This window comes from Mobula birostris, chromosome 11 (genome assembly GCF_030028105.1).
Source record: "Mobula birostris isolate sMobBir1 chromosome 11, sMobBir1.hap1, whole genome shotgun sequence".
NCBI lineage: Eukaryota > Metazoa > Chordata > Chondrichthyes > Myliobatiformes > Myliobatidae > Mobula > Mobula birostris.
The window spans coordinates 79,036,656-79,061,823 of record NC_092380.1 but is presented as its reverse complement, the minus strand read 5'-3'; the positions used below and the strand labels follow the sequence as shown (position 1 = coordinate 79,061,823).

Genomic DNA, 25,168 nt, shown 5'->3' with positions numbered 1-25,168 from the left:
AGTGATCAGGGTTCAGTTCCCACCACTATCTGTAAGAGCCTTTATACATTCACCTTGTGACCGCATGGGTTTCCTCTGGGTGGAGTGTGTTGGTCCTAAGCCATCCGTGGCAATGAAACCCACAGATTCACTACCTCTGGCTAACGAAATTCCTGGTCACCTCTGTTCTAAATTGAAGTCCTTCCGTTCTGAGGTTGTGCCTTCTAGTCATAGTCTCGCCCATTATAGGAAACATTCTCACCATATCCACTCTATCTGGTCCTTCCATATTCAATCGCTTTCATTGAGATCCCACCTCATTCTTTTAAACTCCAGTGAGGACAAGCCCAGAGTCATCAAATGCTCTTCCTTTCATTCCTGGAATCATTCTTGGGAACCTTCTCTGAACCCTCTCCAATGCCAGCACATCTTTTCTGAGCAATAGGGCTGAAAATTGCATACAGTACTACCAAATGTGATCTGACCAATGTCTTATTAACTTCAGCATTAGATCCTTGCTGTTTTTATTCTAGTCCTCTCGAAATGAATACGAAAATTGCATTAATCTTCCTTACCGCTGACTCAACCTACAAGTTAACCTCCTGTACAAGGACTCCCAAGTCCCTTTGCACTTTTGATTTCAGAACTTTCTCCTGGTGTAGAAAAATGTCTACACCTTTATTCATTCTAGCAAAGAGTATGACCATACACATCCTACACTATATTCCATCTGCCACTTTTTTACCCATTATTCCAATTTGTCTAAGTCCTTCTGACAGACTCCCTGCTTCCTCAACAGTACCTGCTCCTCCATATCGTCTGCAAACCTGACCACAAAGCCATCAATTCTGCCATCCAGGTTACTGACATACTGTATACTGTGAAAAGAAGCAGACCCAACACAGACCCCTGTGGAACATCACTAGTCCCCAGCAGCCAATCAGAAAAGGCTCCTTTTATTCCCAGTCTGACACCTGCCAGTCAGCCAATCTCTAACCATGCTCGTATCTTTCCTGAAAAAACATGAGCTCTTATCTTGCTAAACACCTTCATGTGCAGCAGCACCCTGCCAAAGGCCTTCTGAAAATTTAAGTCAACAACATCCACTGACTCTCTTTTGTCTGTCATGTCTGTTATTTCCTCAAAGAAAACCATGCTGACATTGGATTATTTTATCATGCGCCTCCAAGTACCCCAAAAACTGATCATTGATAATGGACTCCAACATCTTCCCAGCCACTGAAATCAGGCTAACTGGCCTATAATTTCTTTTCTTCTACCTCCCTTCTTATAATTTGCAATTTTCCAATCCTCCAGAACCATTCCAGAATCTTGTGATTCTTGAAAGATCATTACTAATGCCTCAGCGACCTTCTTCAGAACCCTGGGGTGTGATCCATCCGGTCCATGTATCATATCTTCTTCAGACCTTTCAGCTTCTCTAGAACTTTCTCCTTAGTAATAGCAACTACACTCAGTTCTGCTCCTGCCACTCTTGAATTTCTGTCATATTGCTAGTGTCTTCCACAGTGAAGACTGACAGACAGTACTTATTCATTTTGTCCACCAATTCTTTGTTCCCCCCATTACTACCTCTGAGGTGTCATTTTTCAGCAGTCCAATATCCACTTTCACCTCTCTTGTACTCTTTATATGTCTGAAAAATCTTTTGGTATCCTTCTTGATATTATTGGCTAGCTTTCCATCATATTTCATCTTTTCTCTCCTTGTGGTTTTTTTTAGCTCCTTTCTGTTGGTTTTTAAAAGCTTCCCAGTCATCCACCTTTCCACTCATTTTTGCTGTCTTTTATGCCCTCTTTTCCTTTTATGGTGTCTTTAACTTCCTTTGTCAACCACAGTTGCCTCATCCTCCCTTTAGAATATTTCTCATCTTTGCAATGTATCTGTCCTGCGCCTTCCAAATTTCCCCCAGAAACCTCAGTTATTGCTGTTCTGCCATCATCACTGCTAGCACCCCCTTCCAATCAACTTTGGCCAGCTCCTCTCATGCCTCTCGAATTCCCTTACTCCACTATAATACTCATACGTCTAACTTACCTTCTCTATCTCAAACTGTAGGGTGAATTCTGTCATATTATGATCACTACTCCTAAGGGTTCCTTTACCTTAAGCTCCCTAATCAAATCTGGTTCATTACACAACATCCAGTCCAGAATTGCCTTTCCCCATAAGCTGCTCCAAAAAGCTGTTTTGTAGGCATTCTATAAATTTTCTCACTTGAGATCCAGCACCAACCTGATTTTCCCATCTACCTGCATATTGAAATCTACCATAACTATCATAACATTGCCCTTTTTACGTGCTTTTTTAACCTTCCATTGTCATTTGTATCCCACATCCCGGCTACTGTTTAGAGGTCTGTATACAACTCCTATCAGGTTTTTTTTTACCCTTACAGTTTCTTAACTCCACCCACGAGGATTGTACATCTTCCGATCCTATATCACCTCTTTTTAAGGATTTGATTTCATTTTTTACCAACAGAGCCACCACACTCCCTGAGCTGGCCTGCTTGTCCTTTCAATACAATGTGTATCTTTGGATGTTAAGTTCCCAATTATGATTTTCTTTCAGCCACGACCCACAAAGTCGTACCTGCCAATCTCTAACTGCACCACAAGATCTTCTTCCTCCTGTAGGAGATGAGCGCAGCGCCTTTTATACCCGCTTTCAAAGGGAGAATATAACTCCAGCTGTGAAGATCCCTGCAGCATCCGGTGACCCTGTGATCTCTGTCTCAGAGGATGATGTCAGGCTGTCTTTAAGTAGGGTGAACCCTTGCAAGGAGGCAGACCCAGGCGGAGTATCTGGTAAGACTCTGAAAGCGTACCAACCAACTGGTGGGAATATTCAAGGACATTTTCAGCCTCTCACTACTACAGTTGGAAGTTCCCACCTGCTTCAAAAAGGCAACAATTATACCCGTGTCTAAGAAGAGTAGTGTGAGCTGCCTAGTATTGCCCAGTAGCATTCACATCTATGTGATGAAATACTTTGGAGATTGGTTATGGCTAGAATGAACTCCTGTCTCAGCAAAGACCTGGACCCACTGCAATTTTTCTATCGCCACAATAGATCAGTGGCAGATGCAATCTCAGTGACTCTTCATACGGCTTGGATGCCTGGATGCTGTTTGTTGACTATAACTCAGCGTTCAACACCATCATTCATACAGTCCTGATCGATAAGCTACAGAACCCAAGCCTCTGTACCTCCTTCTGCAATTGGATTTACGACTTCCTAACCGGAAAACCACAATCTGTGTGGATTGGTGATAATATTGCCTCCTCGCTGAGGATCAACACCGGTACACCTCAGGGGTGTGTGCCTAGCCCACTGCTCTACTCTCTCTATACCCATGACTGTATGGCTAGGTATAGCTCAAATGCCACCTATAAATTTGCTGATGCAACTACTGTTGGTACAATCTCAGATGGAGATGAGAAGGTGTACAGGAGTGAGATTTATCAGCTACTTGAGTGGTGTCGTAGCAACAGCTTTGCACCCTATTATCAGTGAGATGAAAGCACTGACTGTGGACTTCAGGAAAGGTAAAATGAGGGAACACAAGCCTATCCTCATCATAAGTGAGGGATCATAAGTGGAGAGAGTGAACACTTCCAATTTTCTGAGTGTCAAGATCTCCAAAGATCTAACCTGGTCCCAACCTATCGATGCAACTATGAAGAAGGCAGGACAGCGGCTATATTTCATTAGGAGCTTGAAAAGATTTGTTTTGTCATCTAAAACCCTTGAAAACTTCTATAGATGTACTGCGGAGAGTGTTTTGAATCACCGTCTTGCATGGGGGGGGGGTTTTACTGCACAGGACTGAAAGAAGCTACAGAATGTAAAATTAGTCATCTCCATCTAGGGTATTAGCTTCCATAATATCCAAGACATCTTCAAGGAGTGGTGCCTCAGAAAGGCGTCGTCCGTAATTAACGGATTCCCACCAACCAGGACATGTCCTCTTCTGAATGTTACTGTCAGGAATGAGGTACAGAATCCTGAAGGCATCCACTCAGTGATTCAGGAACAGCCATACGATTCCTAAATGGACATTGAACCCATGAACATTATTTAACTTTTCTTTTATATATATAATTTCTGTTTTTGCACTATTTTAAATCTTTTTTTTATTTTTCTTTCTGTATTACTGTGCATTCCATTGAACTGCTCCCACTAAGTTAACAAATTTAACGACACATGCCGGTGATAATAAACCTAATTCTGATTCTGACATTATTCCCGATACTGCGTGAATTCAAATATAACACTTTAAGTTGTGTATTCATCATTCTTTTTAATCTTTCCCCATGTTGCACTTCAACTCAGCCCAATGACTGCAATTCTGCCCTATTATTTGCCTATTTTTCCTCACAATCTCACTACACACTGCATCAACTTGTCTTCCAACTGCCCCATCCTCAGCACTATCACTCTGGTTCCCATTCCCCTGCCAGGTTAGTTTAAAACCAACCCAACAGCAAATCTGCCTAAAAGGATATTCCCCAGACGGATCCCAATGATCCAGAACATCAGCAATAGAGTCCTACAGTATGGAAACAGGCCCTTAGGCTCAACCAGTCCGGAACATTCCAAGTTAGTCCCATTTTTCTCCATTTAAGACCATAAGACACTGGAGCATAATTAGGGCATTTAGTCTATTGAATCCTCTCTGCCTTTTGATCATAGCTGATTTATTTTCCCTCTAAACCCCATTGTCCTGCCTTCTTCCCCTAACATTTGAGGCCTGCACTTGAAATATACCCAATAACTTCACCATCCTCTGGCTCAAGAAATATCTCCTCATTTCTGTTTTAAACGGACATCCTTCTATTCTGAGGTTGTGCCCTCTGGTCCTAGACTCTCCCACTATTGAAAGCATCCTCCCCACCTCCACTCGATACCTTTGAATATTTGGTAGGTTTCAGTGAGATTCCCCCTTCGTTCCTCTAAACACTCGCAAGTACCGGCCCAGAATCATCAAGTGTTTCACATACAGTAATACTTTCATTCCGAGTATTATTCTTATAAGCCTCCTCTGGACGTTTTCCAATGCCAGCATATCTTTTCTTAGACTTGGGACCCAAAACTGCTCACAATACTCCAAATGTGGTCGCACATTACAAAAACCTCATTGCAACATCCTTGCTGTTATATTCTAGTCCTCTTGTAATTAATGCTAACATTGCCTTTGCCTCCTTTACTACTGCCTCAACCTGCAAGTTAACCTTTAGGGAACCCTGCTCTAGGAGTTCCTTTGCACCCCCAATTTCTGAATTCTCTTCCTGTTTAGAAAATAGTCTATGCCTGTATTCTTCTACCAAAGTGCATAACCACACACCTCCCTCAATTGTATCCATCTAAAGATTAGCTTTATCTGTCACATGTAGATTGAAACATCGAATCATACAGTGAACTTGTAAAATATTTCCAACCCATTTCTATAAAATATAGCACAATGGGAGATACAGGAAAACAACAATCCACTATTTAATTTCTTGGATATCTTGATAGGTCAGTATCTGGTTCCTCTTGTCTGGTTAGCTGTGCTGCTTTTAAACTCACAGGTCCCTATTTCTTGTGCTCCCTTTACAATCAACAGAGTTCCACTTCCCTTTAAACACCCATCCCATTGTCTGCATTTCCTTTAAACTCAGCAAGGTCCAATTCCCATGCTTCTTTTGTACTCACTAGGACTCCATTCCCACATTTGCTCAGCAGGACCCACATTTCCACACCTTTTAAACTCACTGGTGACCTACTTCCCTGCCTCTTTTAAACACAGTGCTCCTTTTAAACACACCATCACCCTATGTTCCTGTGCACCCTTTAAGCTCATATGGTTTACTGACCAATCCATTATACCATTGTGTCTTTGGAAAAAAAAGTAAATCAAAGTTGTATTAATATATTACTAGAAGTAAATCTAATAATATGGAAAATTTGCCAGTCCAGCACCACCAAGGTCCTGAGGATGCTGGATTACTATAGGTTTAATATTTGCTGTGAACAGGTTTATAATCAGTTGCAGTAGGCTTCAAAGATCAGCTGATCTAAAGTTTTGTGGGGAATCAAATTCAATGGTTTTTCACTGGAGGAATCAGCCTTGACAGCTGTTGCCCCTTAGCTGAACACCCAACATCTTAATTATGATTTTGAAACTCAAATTATTTTTCTGTAGCTTGAGTTATCATTATCTACAGCAGCATTAGCAAAATTGGTGAACAAGAAATTATCTTGAACCTGATGCTTGATTTTGGATTTGACATGCTGTAAAAGGCAATGCACTCCATCATGTATGATGCCTGTGTTGTCAATTATTCTTCCAAACTTTTTAATATTTGATTAGGTCAATAAGAAAGCTGGTCTTTTCAGCGAGAGTAATGAGTATTTAGAAGTGGATGAACATGCCTGAGCTGTTTTTAAATTGTGATTAATAACATCGCTAGTTTTGAAATGTTGTTTACAGAATGAGTTTGGAAGTCTTCCTCTTAATAGATGCAAGATGAATAAAACTGCTGCCAATCTGTCAATAATTTACCTTGCTTACAGATGACAGCTTTAATTCAGTAATAGTATAATTTGCCAAGTCAATAACTGGATCATAGGTGCAAACTTCTCCTCAGAGATTCGTGTATATCATTTTGATTACTACATCAATAAAAGAAGTAGCAATGTTGCCACTTTTCAGATGTCTTGGGCACTATTTCCATTCTAAGTGAAGTTAATGTATTCAGCCTTCTGCTTCAAAAAATGTGGGATTGTTTTCAAAGGTTAATGTAATCCCTCTATCCAAACAGAATATTGATAATCACATCAAGTATATTTCTGTGTTGTTGAGGACATTGTTGTCATCAGTGGCAAATCTTTCCATATTACAGCAATGAAATAAGGTGGGATGCCTAAGGTTGTATGAAGTGCAATACTAATCCAGGTTACTCCTCCATAATTACTGTAAAATGAAGCAGAACAGTTCTTACAGATTCAACAGGATGTGCCCTTCAAACACTAAACTTGAAGCATGTTGGTAACTTACTGTTCATGCTGGGTAACCAATACAAAAACCTGTAATTGCAATGAGAAAATCTGTTGTCTTTTGTGTATAAATAGACTATTATTGGGTTAAAACATTACCATAAGTAATGCTTCCAATCATTTCCTCTTTTGCTTAGAAAATGAATGGAAGTATTACTTATTCCAATGCTCTGACCTAATAACAATCTGTTTATACACAACTTGCCATTGACAGATGATGAAGTTTTGAACATTAATCATGTTTACTTCACCAGGATCAGTCTGTTACAATAATTCAAGATCATTTGTGAAATTTGTTTTACTGCCTCCAAAGTACTTTGATATCATTGTTTCCCTGCATCAGGTACATGTATTGGACTGAATGGGGTGGTAAGCCAAGAATTGTCCGCTCACACATGGATGGCACAAATAGTGCTGCTCTGGTAGACAGAGTGGGACGGGCCAATGGACTTACTATTGACTATGTAGAGAAAAGACTTTATTGGACTGACTTGGATACATCAATGATTGAATCTTCAAACATGCTCGGTAAGAGAAAAGTCTAGACTTGGCCCTAAAATGTTTTAAGGTAATGGGAATTAGGGCTGTATCCTGTTGTAATTACTTACAAGAACATATGTCTTTTCAAAAGTTTCTGTGAATTTTGGCTGATAGGGCACATTAATAAGCTTCTTTAAGTTGTCTCTGAAGTTTTGATCTATGAAAACTGCTGCACATTCTTAACTCCAAGTTTTTTGCATACTATATTTTGTATTGAAGCCATCTGTTCAGAGCAATATAATTTTAAATTTGATTTTCTTCCTTGTGTGTTAAACTTTGGCAGTTCAACTTTCTCACAGCCTCCCAAATTTGGGGCCTCTACCACTAATACTCAAAAGGAGGCTTCAGCCATTAGCCTGCATACATCAGTGACAGGAAATAACAGAATTCAAATACCAACAAGACATTTTGTTTTTCAGTCTCCATCTGTGGTCAGTTTCTTTGGATTAAGAATTGATGGAACAGTCAGCTGCTTTGACTGAATTCTACTGCTAGGAATTTTTCTTTCTATATATCATTTTCAAAAAATACTAAAGCTGTGGCTGTGAACCAACATAAGTTGGTGTTTAACCAAAGTCCACATCTTGAGCTTATCCAAGTTATAGTGTTTGTGTCATAACATCTGAAAGTTTTTACTTTTTGCAACACTTACGCATTGACATGTATTGGTTGGTTGCAAAACCTAATTGTTGATTCTTTCGTTATTCGCAAATCAAGGGCAACAGCGTGAAATCATAGCTGATGATCTTCCTCACCCCTTTGGGCTAACACAGTACCGGGATTACATCTATTGGACTGATTGGAATTTGCGCAGTATTGAGCGTGCTGACAAAATGAATGGACAAAACCGAACACTTATTCAAGGACATTTGGACTACGTGATGGACATCTTAGTTTTTCATTCTTCACGGCAAGATGGCTGGAATGAATGTGTGCAAACCAATGGACACTGTTCTCATCTTTGCCTTGCCGTGCCAACTGGCTACAAGTGTGGATGTGCATCACATTACGTACTTGATGGCAATAACAAAACTTGTAGTTGTAAGTATTTTTATTCCTTCAAAACTATAGTGTGCTCGTGTAACATAAGAAATGTGTATGTGAATTTATAAGCTTGGTGAATATTCATTAAAGACCAAGGAAAGGAAAATAAACACACTTTACTCTCCTCGAGGCCCCTTGCTGCATAACGATGACAAGTATTTTATATACAACTTGTATTTGGTTGTTTTGAGACCTATGCCTGTAGTACTAGTTTCATCAGTAAATCTACTCCTATAGTTCAAAGTAAATTTATGTTACCGTGTACAATTCTGAGATTTGTTTACTTGCGGGCATACTCAGTAAATCCAGGTCACGTAATAGAATCAATGAATGACCGGACGGACAAACAGCCAATGTGCAAAAAAAGCAACAAACTATGAAAATATAAAAGAAAAGAAGGAAAATAATAATAAATATTGGTAGCATGAGATGAAGAGTCCTTAAAAGTGTGTCTATAGGATGTGAGATCATTTCAGTGATGGGGCGAGTGAAGTTATCCCTTCTGCTTGAGGGCTAACAACTGTTCCTGAACCTGGTGGTGTGGGTTCTGAGGTTCCTGTACCTTCTGCCTGATGGCAGCAGTGAGAAGAGAGCATGACCTGGGTGGTGGGGTTCCTTGATGACGGATGCTGCTTTCCTGCAACAGCACTCCATGTCGATGTGCTCAATGGTGGGGAGGGCTTTACCTTGACGGACTGGGCTGTATCCACTATTTTTGTAGGATTTTCCATTTAAAGGCATTGGTGTTTCCATACCAGAATGTGATGCAACCAGTCATTGTATTCTCCACCACACATCTATGGAAGTTTGCCAAAGTTTTCTATGTCATGCCAAATCTTTGCAAACTTCCGAGGAAGCAGGGGCACTGCTATCCTCATGTGCTAGGCCCAGGACAGATCCCCTGAAATGCTAACACCGAGGTGAGTTGTCCCTCTCCAACCCTGATCCCCTGATGAGGACTGGCTCATGGGCCTCTGGTTTCCTCCTCTTGAAGGCAATAATCATCTCCTTGGTCTTGCTGACGTTGAGTGAAAGGTTGTTGTGGCACCACTCAGTCAGATTTTCAGTCTCCCTCCTTTATGCTGATTCCTCACCACCTTTGATTTGGCCAGTGGCAGTGGTATTGTCAGCAAACTTAAATCTGGCCTTAGAGTTGTGCTTAGCCTCACAACCTTGTGTTGCAGCTGTGTTGATGGAGATGGTGGAGGAGATGTTGCCAATCCAAACTGACTGGGGTCTGCAAGTGAGGAAATCAAGCATCCAATTACACAAGGAGGTACTTAGGCCAAGGTCTTGAAGCTAATTGTAAATTTTGAGGGGATGATACTATTGTATGCCAAGCTGTAGTTGATTAAGAGCATCCTGATTTATCCATGTTTGCTGTCCCAATGTTCCAAGATTGAGTGAAGAGCCAATGAAATGGCATTTGCTGTGGATCTGTTGTGCTGGTGGGCAAATTGGAGCAGGTGAAAATCACTTCTCAGGCAGGAATTGATATGTTTTATCACCAACCTCTCAAAACACTTCATCACATAATTGGACTTGACCAAATTTTTTGCTGAAAACAATGACGTATGAATATTCATAGACACTAGACTACATACAGTATTTACCATTATTATCACCAAATATCTAGTGTTCACTCACAAATGACAGAAGAAAAAATATATATGATATAAACATATAGAATAATATAAGGTATGCGTGCATTTCAAACGTATCTTCCAATGTCACAAGTTCTCAGAACTATCTAGTAAGCATCAAACCAGCACGACATGTTTCCTGTGAAAATATCTCACTGCTCTCAGATGGTAAAATATTGTTGCCACCTCATTTGGGGGTAAAGCCCTCACCTACTTTGAGCACATCTACACAGAGTGTTGTTGCAGGAAAGCAACATCCATCATCAGGGACCCCTACCATCCATGTCTTGCTCTTTTCTCACTGCTGCCATCAGGAAGAAGGTACAGGAGCCTCAAGATTCAATCACCAGGTTCAGAAACAGTTTTTACCCCTCAACCATAAGGCTCTTGAACCAAAGAGGATAACTTCACTTGCCCCATCATTGAAATGTTCCCACACCTATAGACTCACTCTCAAGGTCTCTTCATCTCATGTTCCTGATATTTTTTGTTTGTTTATTTACTTATTTATTATTGTTATTTCTTTTTGGATTTGGACAGTTTGTTGTCTTTTGCACAATGGTTGAACACCCAATTGGTATGGTCTTTCATTTATTCTATTGTAGTTTTTATCCTATGACGAATTTATTGAATATGCCCTCAAGAAAATGCATCTCAGGGTTGTATATGGTGACATTAATGTACTTTGAACTGTAAAGATAATCATTATGTATCTTTTTACGATGAGTGGGGTTTACAAAATTGAAAGATGACACTGCATGCCATGTGCCAGCAAAACGTTTGCGCATCCCACAATGGCTCCATGTGTTCCATGGGTTTGGCTCCCTTGCTCTCAGCAATCTACATCACTCAAATGTCAAAGGATTTGTTAATTATGTTTAAAATGTTGTTTCAAAAGTACACACCAAAATTCAAACTGTTTATTTAAGGTGTCACATTTCACTGCACCAGCTGTTCAGTAGACTTAAGCTAGTGCACAAATTCAGTGATTTATTTTTGTCCTTGAAATTGAATGGTTCAGAAACTGAACAATCCAGTGCCTAACATTTTTTGAATATGAAGTGTAACTATGTGTCTCCATAATTAATTATATTGAAGACTCTGTACCGAGCCACACAATCTGAATCAAGAACTGAACATCAGAATACCTTCTCCCATGCCAGTACATAATACAGAAAGAAACAGAAAGATCGAATAAACTGAGGGGTGAGGAATGGAAAGAAAATATTTCTTTTATGCTTTTGAAATCCACTCAGAATTACAATCTACAGTGAATGTGACTCTACAACTGTAAATGTTAGCTTTCAGTGTCAGATGAGTTATTTGACAATAATTAAGATGTGAAACAAAGCTGGAAACTGACTCGCACTTGAAGGGACAAGCCCTGTGCTTTTTTCTGATGTGGAAATCTTTACAAATATTTAAGGCAGAGATGGTAAGTATGACAAAGCAGGAAATTGCTCAAGTTCTACAGTATGTTTAACTGAACCCATACCACCTCTGGAGGCTCTGTCTGATTTATTCTTAAGTAAAAGTGAACACTGGGTAACCTTGCTCTTATTTTTACATTAAAGTCAAGATTAACTTTTTCAGAAATGTTTTGGTGTCATTTCCTTTCACATAATTCAGTTTAGAAATATTTTGTCTTACAATTTTTTAATCATAATACTTGTTTAATTTGTCTCTACTATTTCAGTGCCTGTTAGTTTCCTCCTGTTCAGTCAGAAGACTGCAATTAGTCGCATGATCTTGGACGAGCAGCAGAGTCCAGACATAATTTTGCCTGTACATGGTTTGCGAAATGTGAAAGCAGTGGATTATGATGCTGTTGACAAACTGATTTACTGGATAGATGGACGCCAAAACATCATTAAGAGAGCTAGAGATGATGGTTCTCAAGTAAGTAGCTAAAGCTATCTTTGTGGAGGAGCTGTCTCAGGAATAGAATTACAGTTTATGCTTGGTTAAACAGATATTTTAACCCTGCTCACAAATGTTTGGTTACATTTTCACCTCTCAGTTCCTGAAATATTTGCATCTTCAACTGATTGTGCTGAAAGTGGTCTAACACCAAAATCACTCTCTGTTATTTCTGCTTGCCCACACTCATCTGGACTAATGCAGAGAGCTGATGTTGCTGAACCTCTGTACCACAACTTTGATACAGCCATTGTCCTGCACCCTGCCACCAAAGCAGGTTACAGGAAACTGGAGCTGGAACTTTGCTTTGTGTCACAGCCAGTGGGAATTTACAGTTTAGTTTTGTAGACCATCTCTAATATGAAGAGACATTTAACCTATTAACAATTAGATCATTTATTAAAACAGTAAAGATGAGTAAGACATTGAAAATGATTAAGAATTGTACGTAGTATTTAAATTAAAGCATTGAACTAAAGTGAGATAATTTTTAAAAACATATTTTCTGCATTCTCTTTAGGCTAAGAATCCCACTAGAATGAGTGGGGTCTCTGATCCCATGCTAGGTATCACAAGCATGGAACTGGAGAATGAGATTGTCCATTGTAATTCCAATACAGAGTCTAGTAATGGAGCAAAGTGATACGTGCATTGGCAACTATCAGTCATTAATTCTAAGACTTTATGTACCTGTTGTACATACTTGCTGTACATTCCCAGGCCAACAACTATGGATGAACCAGCAGAGATACGTCATCTGTTGAGGGCTAGGTCTGTGGCATTTAAGTCTGGTGACCCAGGTCTGTACAAGAAAACCAGGTTTGACTTGTGGAGGATTATTTCAAGAGCTATGAGACAATTCCAAGTGAGGTTGGAGGCAACATCGGATGCATGTAAACTCTGGCAGAGTTTGCAAGACATTACTCCCTACAAACAAAATCCAACAGCATGAATGGCAGCGATACTTCACTACCAGATGAGCTCAACATCTTCTATGCACTCTTTGAAAGGGAGAATATAACTACAACTATCAAGATCCCTGCTACACCCAGTGACCCTGTAATCTCTGAATCGGAGGCTGATGTTAGGCTGTCTTTCAGGAAGGTGAACCCTCGCAAGGCGGAAGACCCTCTTGGAGTACCTGATAAGGCTCTGAAAACTTGTGCCAACCAGCTGGTGGGAGTATTCAAGGAAATTTCCAACTTTTCGCTGCTGCGGTCAGAAGTTCCTACCTGGTTCAAAAAGGCAACAATTATACCAATGCCTAAGAAGAATAATGGGAGCTGCCTTAATGACTTATCACGCAGTAGCACTGTATAGTGTTCGTTGACTATAGCTCAGCATATAGCACCATCATTCCCACAGTTCTGATCAATAAGCTGCAGAACCTGGGCGTTTGTACCTCCCTCTGCAATTGGATTCTTAACTTCCTAACTGGCTGACCACAGTCTGTGTGGATTGGTGAGAATATCTCCTCCTCTCTGACGATCAACACTGGCGCACCTCAGGGGTGTGTGCCTAGCCCACTGCTCTACTCCCTCTATACCCCTGACTGTGTGGCTAGGCATAGCTCAAATACTATCTATAAATTTGCTGATGATACAACAATTGTTGGTAGAAGCTCAGATGGAGGTGAGAGGGTGTACAGGAGCGAGATATACCAGCTAGTTGAGTGGTATCGCAGCAACAACCTTGCACTCAGTGTCAGTAAGACAAACGAGCTGATTGTGGGCTTCAGGAAGGGTAAGATGAGGGATCATGAACTAATCCTCCTAGGGGGACCAGAGTGGAGAGAGTGAGCAACTTCAATTTCCTGGGTGTCAAGATCTCTGAGAATCTAACCTAGTTCCAACATATTGACGCAGCTATAAGAAAGGCAAGACTGCATTTACTGCATACTTTATTAGGAGTTTGAAGAGATTCAGTTTGTCACCTAAGACACTCGAAAACTTCTGCAGATGTACCATGGAGAGCATTCTGACAGGAATGCATCACTCTCTGGTATGGGGGAGGGGGGATTACTGCACAGGACCGAAAGAAGCTACAGAAAGTTGTAAAATCAGTCAGCTCCATCTTGGGTACTAACCTTCATAATATCCAAGACATCTTCAAGGAGCGGTGCCTCAGAAAGGTGACATCCATTATTAAGGACCCCCATCACCTAGGGCACGCCCTCTTCTCTTTGTTTCCATCAGAAAGGAGGTACAGAAGCCTGAAGGCACACTCAGCGATTCAGGAAGAGCTTCTCAAGTTATTTTTGTAGCTGACATCACATTAATAATTAATAACTAATCCCAAGGTACAAAACTTGAGATTTATTGTTTTTGGGTACTCATTGCATAAATACAGTACTCTGTTTATTGAGCTGCCTGTGATGTAAATATCTGATTCATTGTAACATTTGATAGTTTTGAAATTCCCTGAGCTCCAAATGCCATTTGCTGCTTTCCAAGAGATTTATATATAAATGTGCTTTGTCCACATTCTGCCTGCCATCTGGTGAACAATGAAATGACATAAACAAGGACTAGGAGTTTGATCATCAAGAAAGCAGTTAATGAATTAATCATTCAAAGTACTTTCTGAAGACCTTAATTCTGAGAATGAGAAAGCAGACTGATCATATTTAAATTACGATGCACCATGACAACTCCACATTTTGTTTCTGTATTTGTTTCATATAAATTATTTAGTCTGGAATGGAGGTTTGATGTAAGCAGTCTTCAGTGATCTGAAATTTTGTGGCATGATTGTTGTAATTTAGACATTCAATTGTGCCTACCCATGGCTTGATTCTGCTGAAGATGTGCATAAAATGTTTTCTGTCTATCTCTGTCCACACATTGGAGGGATACCTTTACATAAACAATGACAGCAATAGCGTTTCTATATAGTTTTTTATTATATACATTAATTCAGTGGGGGGAAGTTAGCTCTTCAAGACCAACAGTGTTGCAGTTGAAGCTCTGAGTTGCATTGATATTATCTCTTAATTGTACACAGTAAAAGTTGAATCAATAACTGCTTTTTTATTTATTGTTTGTTTATCTAGGCATTCGTGGTTGTTTCTGGGCCAAACCAAAGCCAAAATCCAGATATTCAACCCCATGACTTGAGCCTTGACATCTACAGCCGAACTGTCTACTGGACTTGTGAAACATCGAACACTGTAAATGTTAACAGACTAGATGGAAAGCCCATTGGAATAGTTCTTCGAGGAGAACATGACCGACCTAGGGCTATTGTTGTCAATGCAGAACGGGGGTAACTTGCTTATTATTCAATTTAATGCATAAAGAAATTATTGTTTTACAAAAAAAATATTAGTCTTAATATTTTCCTTACCATAAGGAAAAGTAGAACCTTATAAACCTGTGATATACCAGTGGAGAGACGCAATTGCATTTCCTTTTTATGAAGTGTTTTCTGAACAGCCTCTTACTTCCCTACTTCCCTACCAATTTCTCATTTGCTTCGCTGCTTCAGAGTTACTGCACTGCCTGTCCAACATTCTATTTTGAATGAGGCAAATGTTTCTCTCACTAATTATCAAGGAACCCTCACACTAACTTTAGCCTCTTGCCTACCATCTATCTGATACTGAACAAATGTCTTATTTGGCATCAAACTTCATCTCCAATCCTGGACCTACTGATTAACAAATATTTAATTCCACCTTCATCATCTTCCCTATGCTTAACCTTCTCACCTCCTGCATGCTTTCACTGAAATCTTCTTTCCTTTATTCCTTCCGGCAACCCAAAATGACTAGAATGTGCAGCAGAAACTCCAGTTCTGCCATTTTTACCAGCGCCAGGATGAGCTTGCCCTTGACAGGCATTAACTTACGTGGGGATTGAGAGTTGTTGTACCATCCAAAAGAATTAAAGTGTTGCAGGAGCTACATGCTGGTCATCTAGACATGACCAAAATAAAAGCTTTGGCTTAAAGCTTTGTCTGGTAGCCTGATCCTAGATCAGCAGATTGAGCAGCTTACCATGCACTGTTTGGGATGCCAGCATATCCAGAAGGTGCCAAGAGTAGCACCTCTCCATCCCTAGGAATTGTGGCAGAGGATTCATGTGAATTTTGCCAGACCACTTATAGACAAAAATGTCTTGGCAAGTAGTGGATGCAGCTACAAAGTGGCCAGAAATGTTCCCAATATCCTCCACTATACCCTTGTACACTGCTAATATTTTGGGAAGCCTCTTCTCAAGGACCAGTGTTCAACAACACTTAAGTCAGTGATAATGGAGCACAGTTTGTTGTGGTTCAGTTTCAGTCATTTCTGAAAATGAATGGAATAAGACATATTGCATCTGCACCATACCAGCCAGCTACAAAAAACTCAGCAGAAAGATTTGTCCAGAGACTAAAGAACACACTGTGAGCAATGTCAGCAGAAGCTCACAAGCTCACCAATTTCATTCTTGCATATCACAATGTTGCACACTCCACAGCCACAACTCATCAGTTACGCTATTGCTAGGTAGGCCCTTGAGTTCATGCTTGGATCACTTCTAACCCAATCTTAGAAAGAGTATGCAGGACAAAGAGCTGAGACAAATTTAGAGGTCCTCAAGCAAGGAGATTTGATGTTTCACTCCTGGACAAGCATTCCTGGCGAGGGGCTACAGAGGTGATCAAAAGTGCATACTTCGAAAGAGTAAGTTTGAGTTTGATGTCAGTGGTGGGTAAATTGATGGAAAGTATTCTTAGAGATGGTATATATAATTATCTGGATAGATAGGGTCTGATTAGGAACAGTGAACATGGATTTGTGCGTGGAAGGTCATATTTGACAAATCTTATTGAATTTTTTGAAGAGGTTACTAGGAAAGTTGACGAGAGTAAAGCGGTGGATGTTGTCTATATGGACTTCAGTAAGGCCTTTGACAAGGTTCCGCACGGAAGGTTAGTTAGGAAGGTTCAATTGTTAGGTATTAATATTGAAGTAGTAAAATGGATTCAGCAATGGCTGGATGGGAGACGCCAGGGAGTATTGGTGGATAACTGTTTGTCAGACTGGAGGCCAGTGACTAGTGGTGTGCCTCAGGGCTCTGTACTGGGTCCATTGTTGTTTGTCATATACATTAATGATCTGGATGATGGGGCGGTAAATTGGATTAGTAAGTATGCAGATGATACTAAGATAGGTGGAGTTGTGGATAATGAAGTAGGTTTTCAAAGCTTGCAGAGAGATTTAGGCCAATTAGAAGAGTGGGCTGAAAGATGGCAGATGGAGTTTAATGCTGATAAATGTGAGATGATACATTTTGGTAGGACTAATCAAAATAGGACATACATGGTAAATGGTAGGGCATTGAAGAATGCAGTAAAACAGAGGAACCTAGGAATAATGGTGCATAGTTTCCTGAAGGTGGAATCTCATGTGGATAGGGTGGTGAAGAAAGCTTTTGGTATGCTGGCCTTTATTAATCAGCGCATTGAGTATAGGAGTTGGGATGTAATGTTAAAATTGTACAAGGCATCGGTAAGGCCAAATTTGGAGTATTGTGTACAGTTCTGGTTGCCGAATTATAGGAAAGATGTCAACAAGATAGAGAGAGTACAGAGAAGATTTACTAGAATGTTTCCTGGGTTTCAGCACCTAAGTTACAGAGAAAGGTTGAACAGGTTGGGTCTTTACTCTTTGGAGCGTAGAAGGTTGAGGGGGGACTTGATAGAGGTATTTAAAATTATGAGGGGGGTAGATAGAATTGACGTGGATAGGCTTTTTCCGTTGAGAGTAGGGGAGATTCAAACAAGAGGACATGAGTTGAGAGTTAGGGGGCAAAAGTTTAGGGGTAACATGAGGGGGAACTTCTTTACTCAGAGAGCGGTAGCTGTGTGGAACGAGCTTCCAGCAGAAGCGGTAGAGGCAGGTTCGATATTGTCATTTAAAGTAAAATATTGTCATTTAAAGTAAAATCGGATAGCTATATGGACAGGAAAGGAATGGAGGGTTATGGGCTGAGTGCAGGTCGGTGGGACTAGGTGAGAGTAAGCATTTGGCATGGACTAGAAGGGCTGAGATGGCCTGTTTCCGTGCTGTAATTGTTATATGGTTATATGGCTTGAATTACCAAATTGCTTTCTTTAACGATGTTAAGAATTGTTGCAACATTATCTTATTCCTCGTGTAATTTAAGGAAAAGGTATTTTGTTTTAATAAGAATAGTAATATACTGTGTGCCCATATATATCCTGGTAATAATATCTTTGTTTTAATGTCTCTTTTAAAAAATAATCACACAGGTATATGTACATCACAAACATGCAGGAAAGGTCCCCAAAAATTGAGCGAGCAGCACTTGATGGTACCGAAAGAGAAGTACTATTTTCAACTGGATTGATTCGGCCTGTTGGTTTAGCAATTGATAATAAGCTAGGGAAGCTTTTTTGGGTTGATGCAGATCTAAAACGCATTGAAAGCAGTGATTTATCTGGTAAGTTTCTTTCTTTCTCCCTTCTGTTGAAATGTGTAATCAAAACCGGTTTCCAACTTTATCTTACTTTGGTTATATTCAGAGAAAATTTCAATTCCATTTGTGTGATGTTTCTGCCACTTTTTGATCTAATATGGTTTTACAAACAAAAAAGGATTTTTAAATTAAGCATGTCATCAAGTTATTAACAGATCAGTTCAAACTTCAAAGCACTGTCCAAAAGTGGCTAAATGAAGACATTTTTTACCTAAAACCTCTGCACCTTTACATGTAGTTATAAGAAAATGAATAAGGATTCATATCTCCTTCGCACTATATTGATGTTATTGCCTAGGAACTGGACATTTTTGCATAAAAAATCTATTGTTATCAAAGCTTATTGGAATCATTTACATGCTTGATTCCAGACTCCTGATAAGGACCCTCAACTAAACCCTTGACACATTAATACAGTACCAGGGAAACAATTCAAGAATGTTTTCAAAGTCTAAATGAAAACATGTAACATCCCCACTGATTTGTAGGAATCCCTGGCCAATGACCACTCAAAATACTGGTTAGGCCACAGATGGAGTACAATGTGCATTTCTAGTCAGCACATTATGGGAAATATCTGATGGTGCTGGAGAGAGTGGAGAGGAAGTTGACCTGGATGTTGCCTGGGTTGGAAGAGACTGGATAGGCTGGTCTTGTTTTCCTTGGAGTGAAGAAGGCTGAGCAGTGACCTGATAAAGCACATAATTATGTGAGAAACATGAATTGGATAAATAGTCAAAACTTTTTTCCCATGTTAAAGGAAATCAAAAAAAGCAACAGATCCTGTATTTTTGAGAGGAAAAAGCTTAAAAGCGGAAGTAAGAGAGAGGTTATTTTTACACTGTATGTGGTTCAAATCTGGAAAGTGCTTCCAGAGAAGTTGGTGGAATCAGATACAATTATTGTGGTTGAAGCATTTAACAGACACTTAAATAGGCAAGAGATGGAAGGTGACAGTCCTCATGTGGGCAAGGGATTAGTGAAGCTGGATGGATAGGGTCCTAAAGTAGACAAATGAAATTAGTGTACATGGTTGAAAGGGTCAAAATGGGGCCCATTTCTGTGCTGTACAGCTCTGTGATCCTATGACACTAAGAATAGCATTTGGGGCTGAACTCAGACCATGCACGCAAATCCATTTGTAGCAAGCATACGGAAACTATTCTGAGCAATACCTATTGGACTTCCATGCTGTATCTCTAAATACATAAATAATTTTTGGTTACCTTCCATTCATATAAAAGAATGCATTGCATTATTATAGTCTTCCCATAAACTTTATAATATCCTAGGATGCCTGACAGCCAATTTTTGTTTTCATTATTGTTAAGTAGGAAATGTAGCAACTTATTTTTCTATTTTTATTATGACTGCAACCTGTAGCTATTAAATTCCAGGAATGCTATTATCTTAGATAAAGTGATAATAAACTCTCTTATTAGTTTAAAATGAATATAGAGTCATACATAAAAAGTAAAACAGATACCAAATCTGAAGCACAACTGATATTCACAAATATAAAACTGAAGTAGCTCATTGAACCCCAAATTTACTCAGTTTTTTCTTACTTTGTGGGTAGTAATTCTTACTCATATACAGTGTCATGAGTATTGGCAGTTGTTCACTATCTAGTTCCCCATATGCTGCTGTGTTAACTACATTAATAAGTAGATTTATCACGAATAATCATTGCTGCTCATATACACAATGTTCAGCAAACAGATCCCTGGATCCTGGACTGCAGTTGAAGTTACAAACAGAGAAAATCTGCAGATGCTGGAAATCCAAAGCAACACACAAAAATGGAGGAACTCAGCAGGCCAAGCAGCATTTATTGAGTCCTGATGAAGGGTCTCAGCCCGAAACGTCAACTGTTTACACTTTACCATAGATACGGTTGAAGTTCACTGGTTCCAGAATAATTGAGACCAATTGCAAGTCTCCCCAGAGACAGTGGCTGAAATTTAGCTAATTTGTTCAAATACACAATAAAATCTTTAGTTTGTGGCACCACTTTATACCACAGTTAGCAATTGAATGACAAAGTGAAGCCTTATGTTTGTTGTTAATGCCCATTCTTATTAATCCCTTTCAGTTTTGAAGTACTCCCACATTCTAAAGTTGGGCAACTGGGCAGAAAACCTCCAACAGCTTTTAGCCCAAATGTATTGTGAGCAGGAGGAAGTGATCTGAGAGAACCAGATTAATTTTCCAAATGAGCTCTTTCTTTTCCTTCGTCTTACTGTTTCCTGAAAAAAACTGCTTTGTGGAAAGTCTTGGGTGCAAAATCACATTCAACGACCAGTCTGTTTTATAGCTGTCAGATACAGTATACCATAGAGACATAGATTCTTGTGTTGTTTTGCAGAAATGTTGTATTTTAAAGTCAAACTTCTCTTGTTAAATAATAGGTGCCAATAGGCTGACGTTGCAGGATTCTAACATTCTGCAGCCAATGGGACTTGCTATTCTTGGAAACCACATTTATTGGATTGACCGTCAGCAACAGATGATTGAGCGCATTGAGAAGATAAATGGAGACCAGCGTACAAGAATTCAGGGCAGAATCGTTCATCTTACTGGCATTCATGCAGTGGAAGAATTGGATGTGGAGGAATTCAGTATGTTTGTTCTGTTTCATAATCCTGGTATTATATAACACAAATACATATGTATTTAATACCACAATAAATTCTGTGGTATTTTGAAGATGAACCAACTATCGCTTGCAAATGCAGTACAAGAAGTAAATGTTTTTATTCAACAAATTTTGTAATATTCAAAATTGTAAATTAAATTATAATTTGATTCCTTAGTACTTAGTACTTTGATGTTAAATCCTGACTGACTTTTTGAAACAAATATTGTTACTTAATGTGCTGGCCCTCATTATGCAGCTGGAATAGCTGCTTGTAAATCTAATGAGATTAACTGATGCAAGATAAAGATGTGAAACGTTTATTGCTGCTGCTAAATTGTTGAGTTAATTTTTCACAGGTTCACATCCTTGTTCCCGTGATAATGGCGGCTGCTCGCACATCTGCATTGCTAAAGGCGATGGCACTCCACGATGTTCGTGTCCTGTACACTTGGTGCTGTTACAGAACTTGTTGACGTGTGGAGGTACTGCACCCATGCACCATAGTACAAGCTGTTTTCTTTGATGTATTTTCCTACTGCAGGCATTTAACCTTAAACATTTTAAGGCAGTGTCCTACACATACATGTACATCTCCAAGCATGTAGAATCATATCATTATTTCAATACCACTTGCACAAAGTTCTTCTGTGTGTCTGAGCTCTATGAACAATGCTGGCCTTACACTATCAAGTAGACTGTAACTGGAGGGCTGAGGCTTTCTTCAGCATTAATTCAGGAAGTCTGATGAAATGAAGTGAATTCCAGTTAATTGGCCCAGTGGTTAATTTAGGATGACTATTAAAGAATAAAAACTAATCGAGAAAATAGCTGATGTTCCCTTTGTTTATTTGGGACACTATGCCATTTAATTGGGACAGGAGACTATTGCCAGTGTCAAACTAACGCCAGTCACATGCGCTTGCCTGACTATTAGACTCGGCACAGTGCTTCAAGCAGACGGTTGTTAAATAACATCAGTTATGCGTGTTTGTTTTCAAAAAGCAGTGATTTTTGTCACTGATAGTTGGTGAAATTTAAGCAGTAAGGCAACTCAGAGCTGTTTTGGTCACTGCAGCTTCAAGCATTCAGGCTTGGGGATGCAAAAAACGACAGGGAGTGAATAATGAAATAATCTCACTACTTCATCAAGTTAGGACCAATGAATAATTTGAAGGTATCAACAATCATCTTGAATGTTACAATGAAAATGAAGAATTGGAAGGTGCAGTTGTCGACAGCATTGTGTGAAGACATCCATTATTTGCACTAGGTGTCTGCACTGATTTTTTGTTCATTTATAGTCAAAAGAAAAGACACTAATGAATTCCTCTATCAATAAGTATTAGGAACTAGTACACAGATTTATAGTACTGCAGTAGTATTGGTAGTATTCTAAGTTGTTCTGTAGTTCATTAAAATACATAATTGGTTACTCAGTTTGACTGCTTTATACCTTTTTAACTATTTCCATGAAACTTTGGCTAATTAGAGCAAGTGCTTAATTAGGCCAAAATGTGTCCCAATTAACCAGAATCCACTGTATAGTCATCTACCAGGGAAGTTCTGCTCATTTTCTGTTTCATCAGTTTGCCAGCATTGTCAAATCTTCTTTTTTTTCCAAACTCCATCCCCTGATCTCTTATTCTTTGACACTACCCTTACTTGAGCCCTTCTAAGACCACCTCATCATCTTATCCAGACAGATCTTTTTATACTCCTCTACTCTTTGATATTCTCTCATCCACCTTCTTAATCCTCACTCATTACATCATTTTCCTCTCTCAGTATTCTCCTAATTATCTCTATCCCCTTTCTGATCCTCTCTCAACCACCTAATCTTCTTTACCCTCATCTTCCTCTGTTACAGTCTCCCTTATCCTTCCACTATGTTCAATTCTCTCTCTACGTCCTTCATGATCCTTCTCCTATATTCCCTCTTGATCCTTCTACCTTCCTTCTCAATCTGATTCACTCTCAAATGCTTTCCTTGTCATTCCTTTTCCTGTTTCTACTCCCTCTTCTTTTGCATTGATACCATCCCATACAACTCCAAGTCTAACTAATTTACTCCACCGTCTCTGCACAGCTCCAAGAGAAAAGATTATGCAAGTTCTGTTCTGCCAACAGTATAATATCAAGAATGAAAAGCTTATTCTTTGCTAAAGGATACAAATTCTCTTTCAGAACCACCAACCTGTTCACCAGAGCAATTCACATGTGCAACAGGGGAGATTGATTGTATCCCAATGGCATGGCGCTGTGATGGTTTTGCAGAATGTGATGATCACAGCGATGAGGAAAACTGCCCAGTATGTTCTCCCAACCATTTTCAGTGTGAAAAAGGCCAGTGCATTGATGGACGCTTACGATGCAATGGTGAAGTAGATTGTCAAGATAAATCTGATGAGGAAAACTGTGATGGTAATTTCTTTTCTCATCTAATTATTCAGTTAGTATTCAAGTATATTTGATTTGAATGACATATTTTAAATTAATCTTTAATCAAATGCAGAAATTAAAGTTTGAGTTAACCCTAACATTAAATAGTTGATGTCATGTTTGTCCCTAAATGCACCATTTAGCAATGTTTATGTCAGAGTAGAATTGATTAAAATGCATACTAAATTTGTGTGCTCTTAAGACCTGATGTTAAAAATACTCACGTCTTGAACATTGCACTGTAAGACAAGAGAACGATCTCAGTAATCTTAACAGAAAAGTTGAGGTTCTTGAGGGGTGAAAATTCTATGAGGAACTCTGCCTCCGTAAGGAAGTTAAAGGGGGGTAGCAGAAAGTGAGTCTTTGGTTAAAAGCCCTTGCAAATTGTATGGACTGTTATCACAGAGAAAAGTGAGTGTGTTGTTTTGCCATAAAATCTGAGCCTTTCACACTGATATGGTTAGTTACTGACCTGAACAAGAATCTGAAGAATTATCTGACAAAATACAAACTAAATATTTGTAGTTCAGGACAAGGCTCATGGAATGACTTGCATAAAATATATCCCAATCTAAATGGCAAGTTGAAGCTGTGCTGGAAATGCAATGTAAGGCATTGTTTTCCTTCCAACCAGAATTTTGCTTCATATTCAATGTATCCACTTTTGATTGATAGATAGTCTTTAATCCCATTGCATTGCAGGATTAGCTTGAGTTATTTCTTTTGCACTATGAATTACACAGAATATTAAGCAGGCTGGTCACACCACAAAATGTTTTTAAACCTGTTGAAATGTTTTCTTAAAAACTGATCATTTCCCTTACTTTTAGTTATTTGTCATCCGAACCAGTTCCGCTGCAACAGTGGTCAGTGTATTATGAAGAAACAGCGATGCAATTCATTATCTGATTGCCTTGATGGTTCAGACGAACTCCTTTGTGGTAAGTATCTGTCTACACAGTGTTTTCAATTTCTCTGGAACTCAAAATGTACCAAAATATGTATATTCTAGTTCTTGAAGCAGGTGTGTAAAGAATTATTTTGAAACATTTTTTGACATTCTTGCAGTGATTAAGGTGATGAATGGCAATTTCCTGTCCTACACCTGTACCATATGTACAGCTAATGAGTACACCACATCATCATAATACTTGTATTGTCATTATGACCATTTGGCTTGTTACCAAATAGATTTCATTTTGGTACCTTTTAAATGCCTGTTAAATTAATTTTTCTCTGTAAATAGACGGATATTTGGTTGGCATCCCATCCACTGGCTAAAACATTCAGTCCCTCCATTACTATTGCATTGTGGCTGTATTATTTATCATCTAAAAACACACTGAAGTTCTTTATGGCCACATTGACAGCAATGACTGACAACAATGAAAAGAAGCGTATGGGAACAA

General features: G+C 39.2%; 1 protein-coding gene across 2 annotated transcripts in view; it reads left to right on the top strand.

Moving 5' to 3' along the window:
- Positions 1–25,168, top strand: part of lrp5 (low density lipoprotein receptor-related protein 5) — a 221,366-nt gene that overhangs the window by 186,930 nt on the left and 9,268 nt on the right. For both annotated transcript variants that reach the window (XM_072272622.1, XM_072272621.1), the window contains exons 11-19: positions 7,388–7,572; positions 8,302–8,625; positions 11,968–12,170; positions 15,244–15,455; positions 18,453–18,643; positions 21,091–21,300; positions 21,677–21,802; positions 23,505–23,741; positions 24,590–24,700. In XM_072272622.1, the coding sequence (XP_072128723.1) occupies positions 7,388–7,572; positions 8,302–8,625; positions 11,968–12,170; positions 15,244–15,455; positions 18,453–18,643; positions 21,091–21,300; positions 21,677–21,802; positions 23,505–23,741; positions 24,590–24,700 (1,799 nt within the window). The remainder of the gene's footprint in view (positions 1–7,387; positions 7,573–8,301; positions 8,626–11,967; positions 12,171–15,243; positions 15,456–18,452; positions 18,644–21,090; positions 21,301–21,676; positions 21,803–23,504; positions 23,742–24,589; positions 24,701–25,168) is intronic.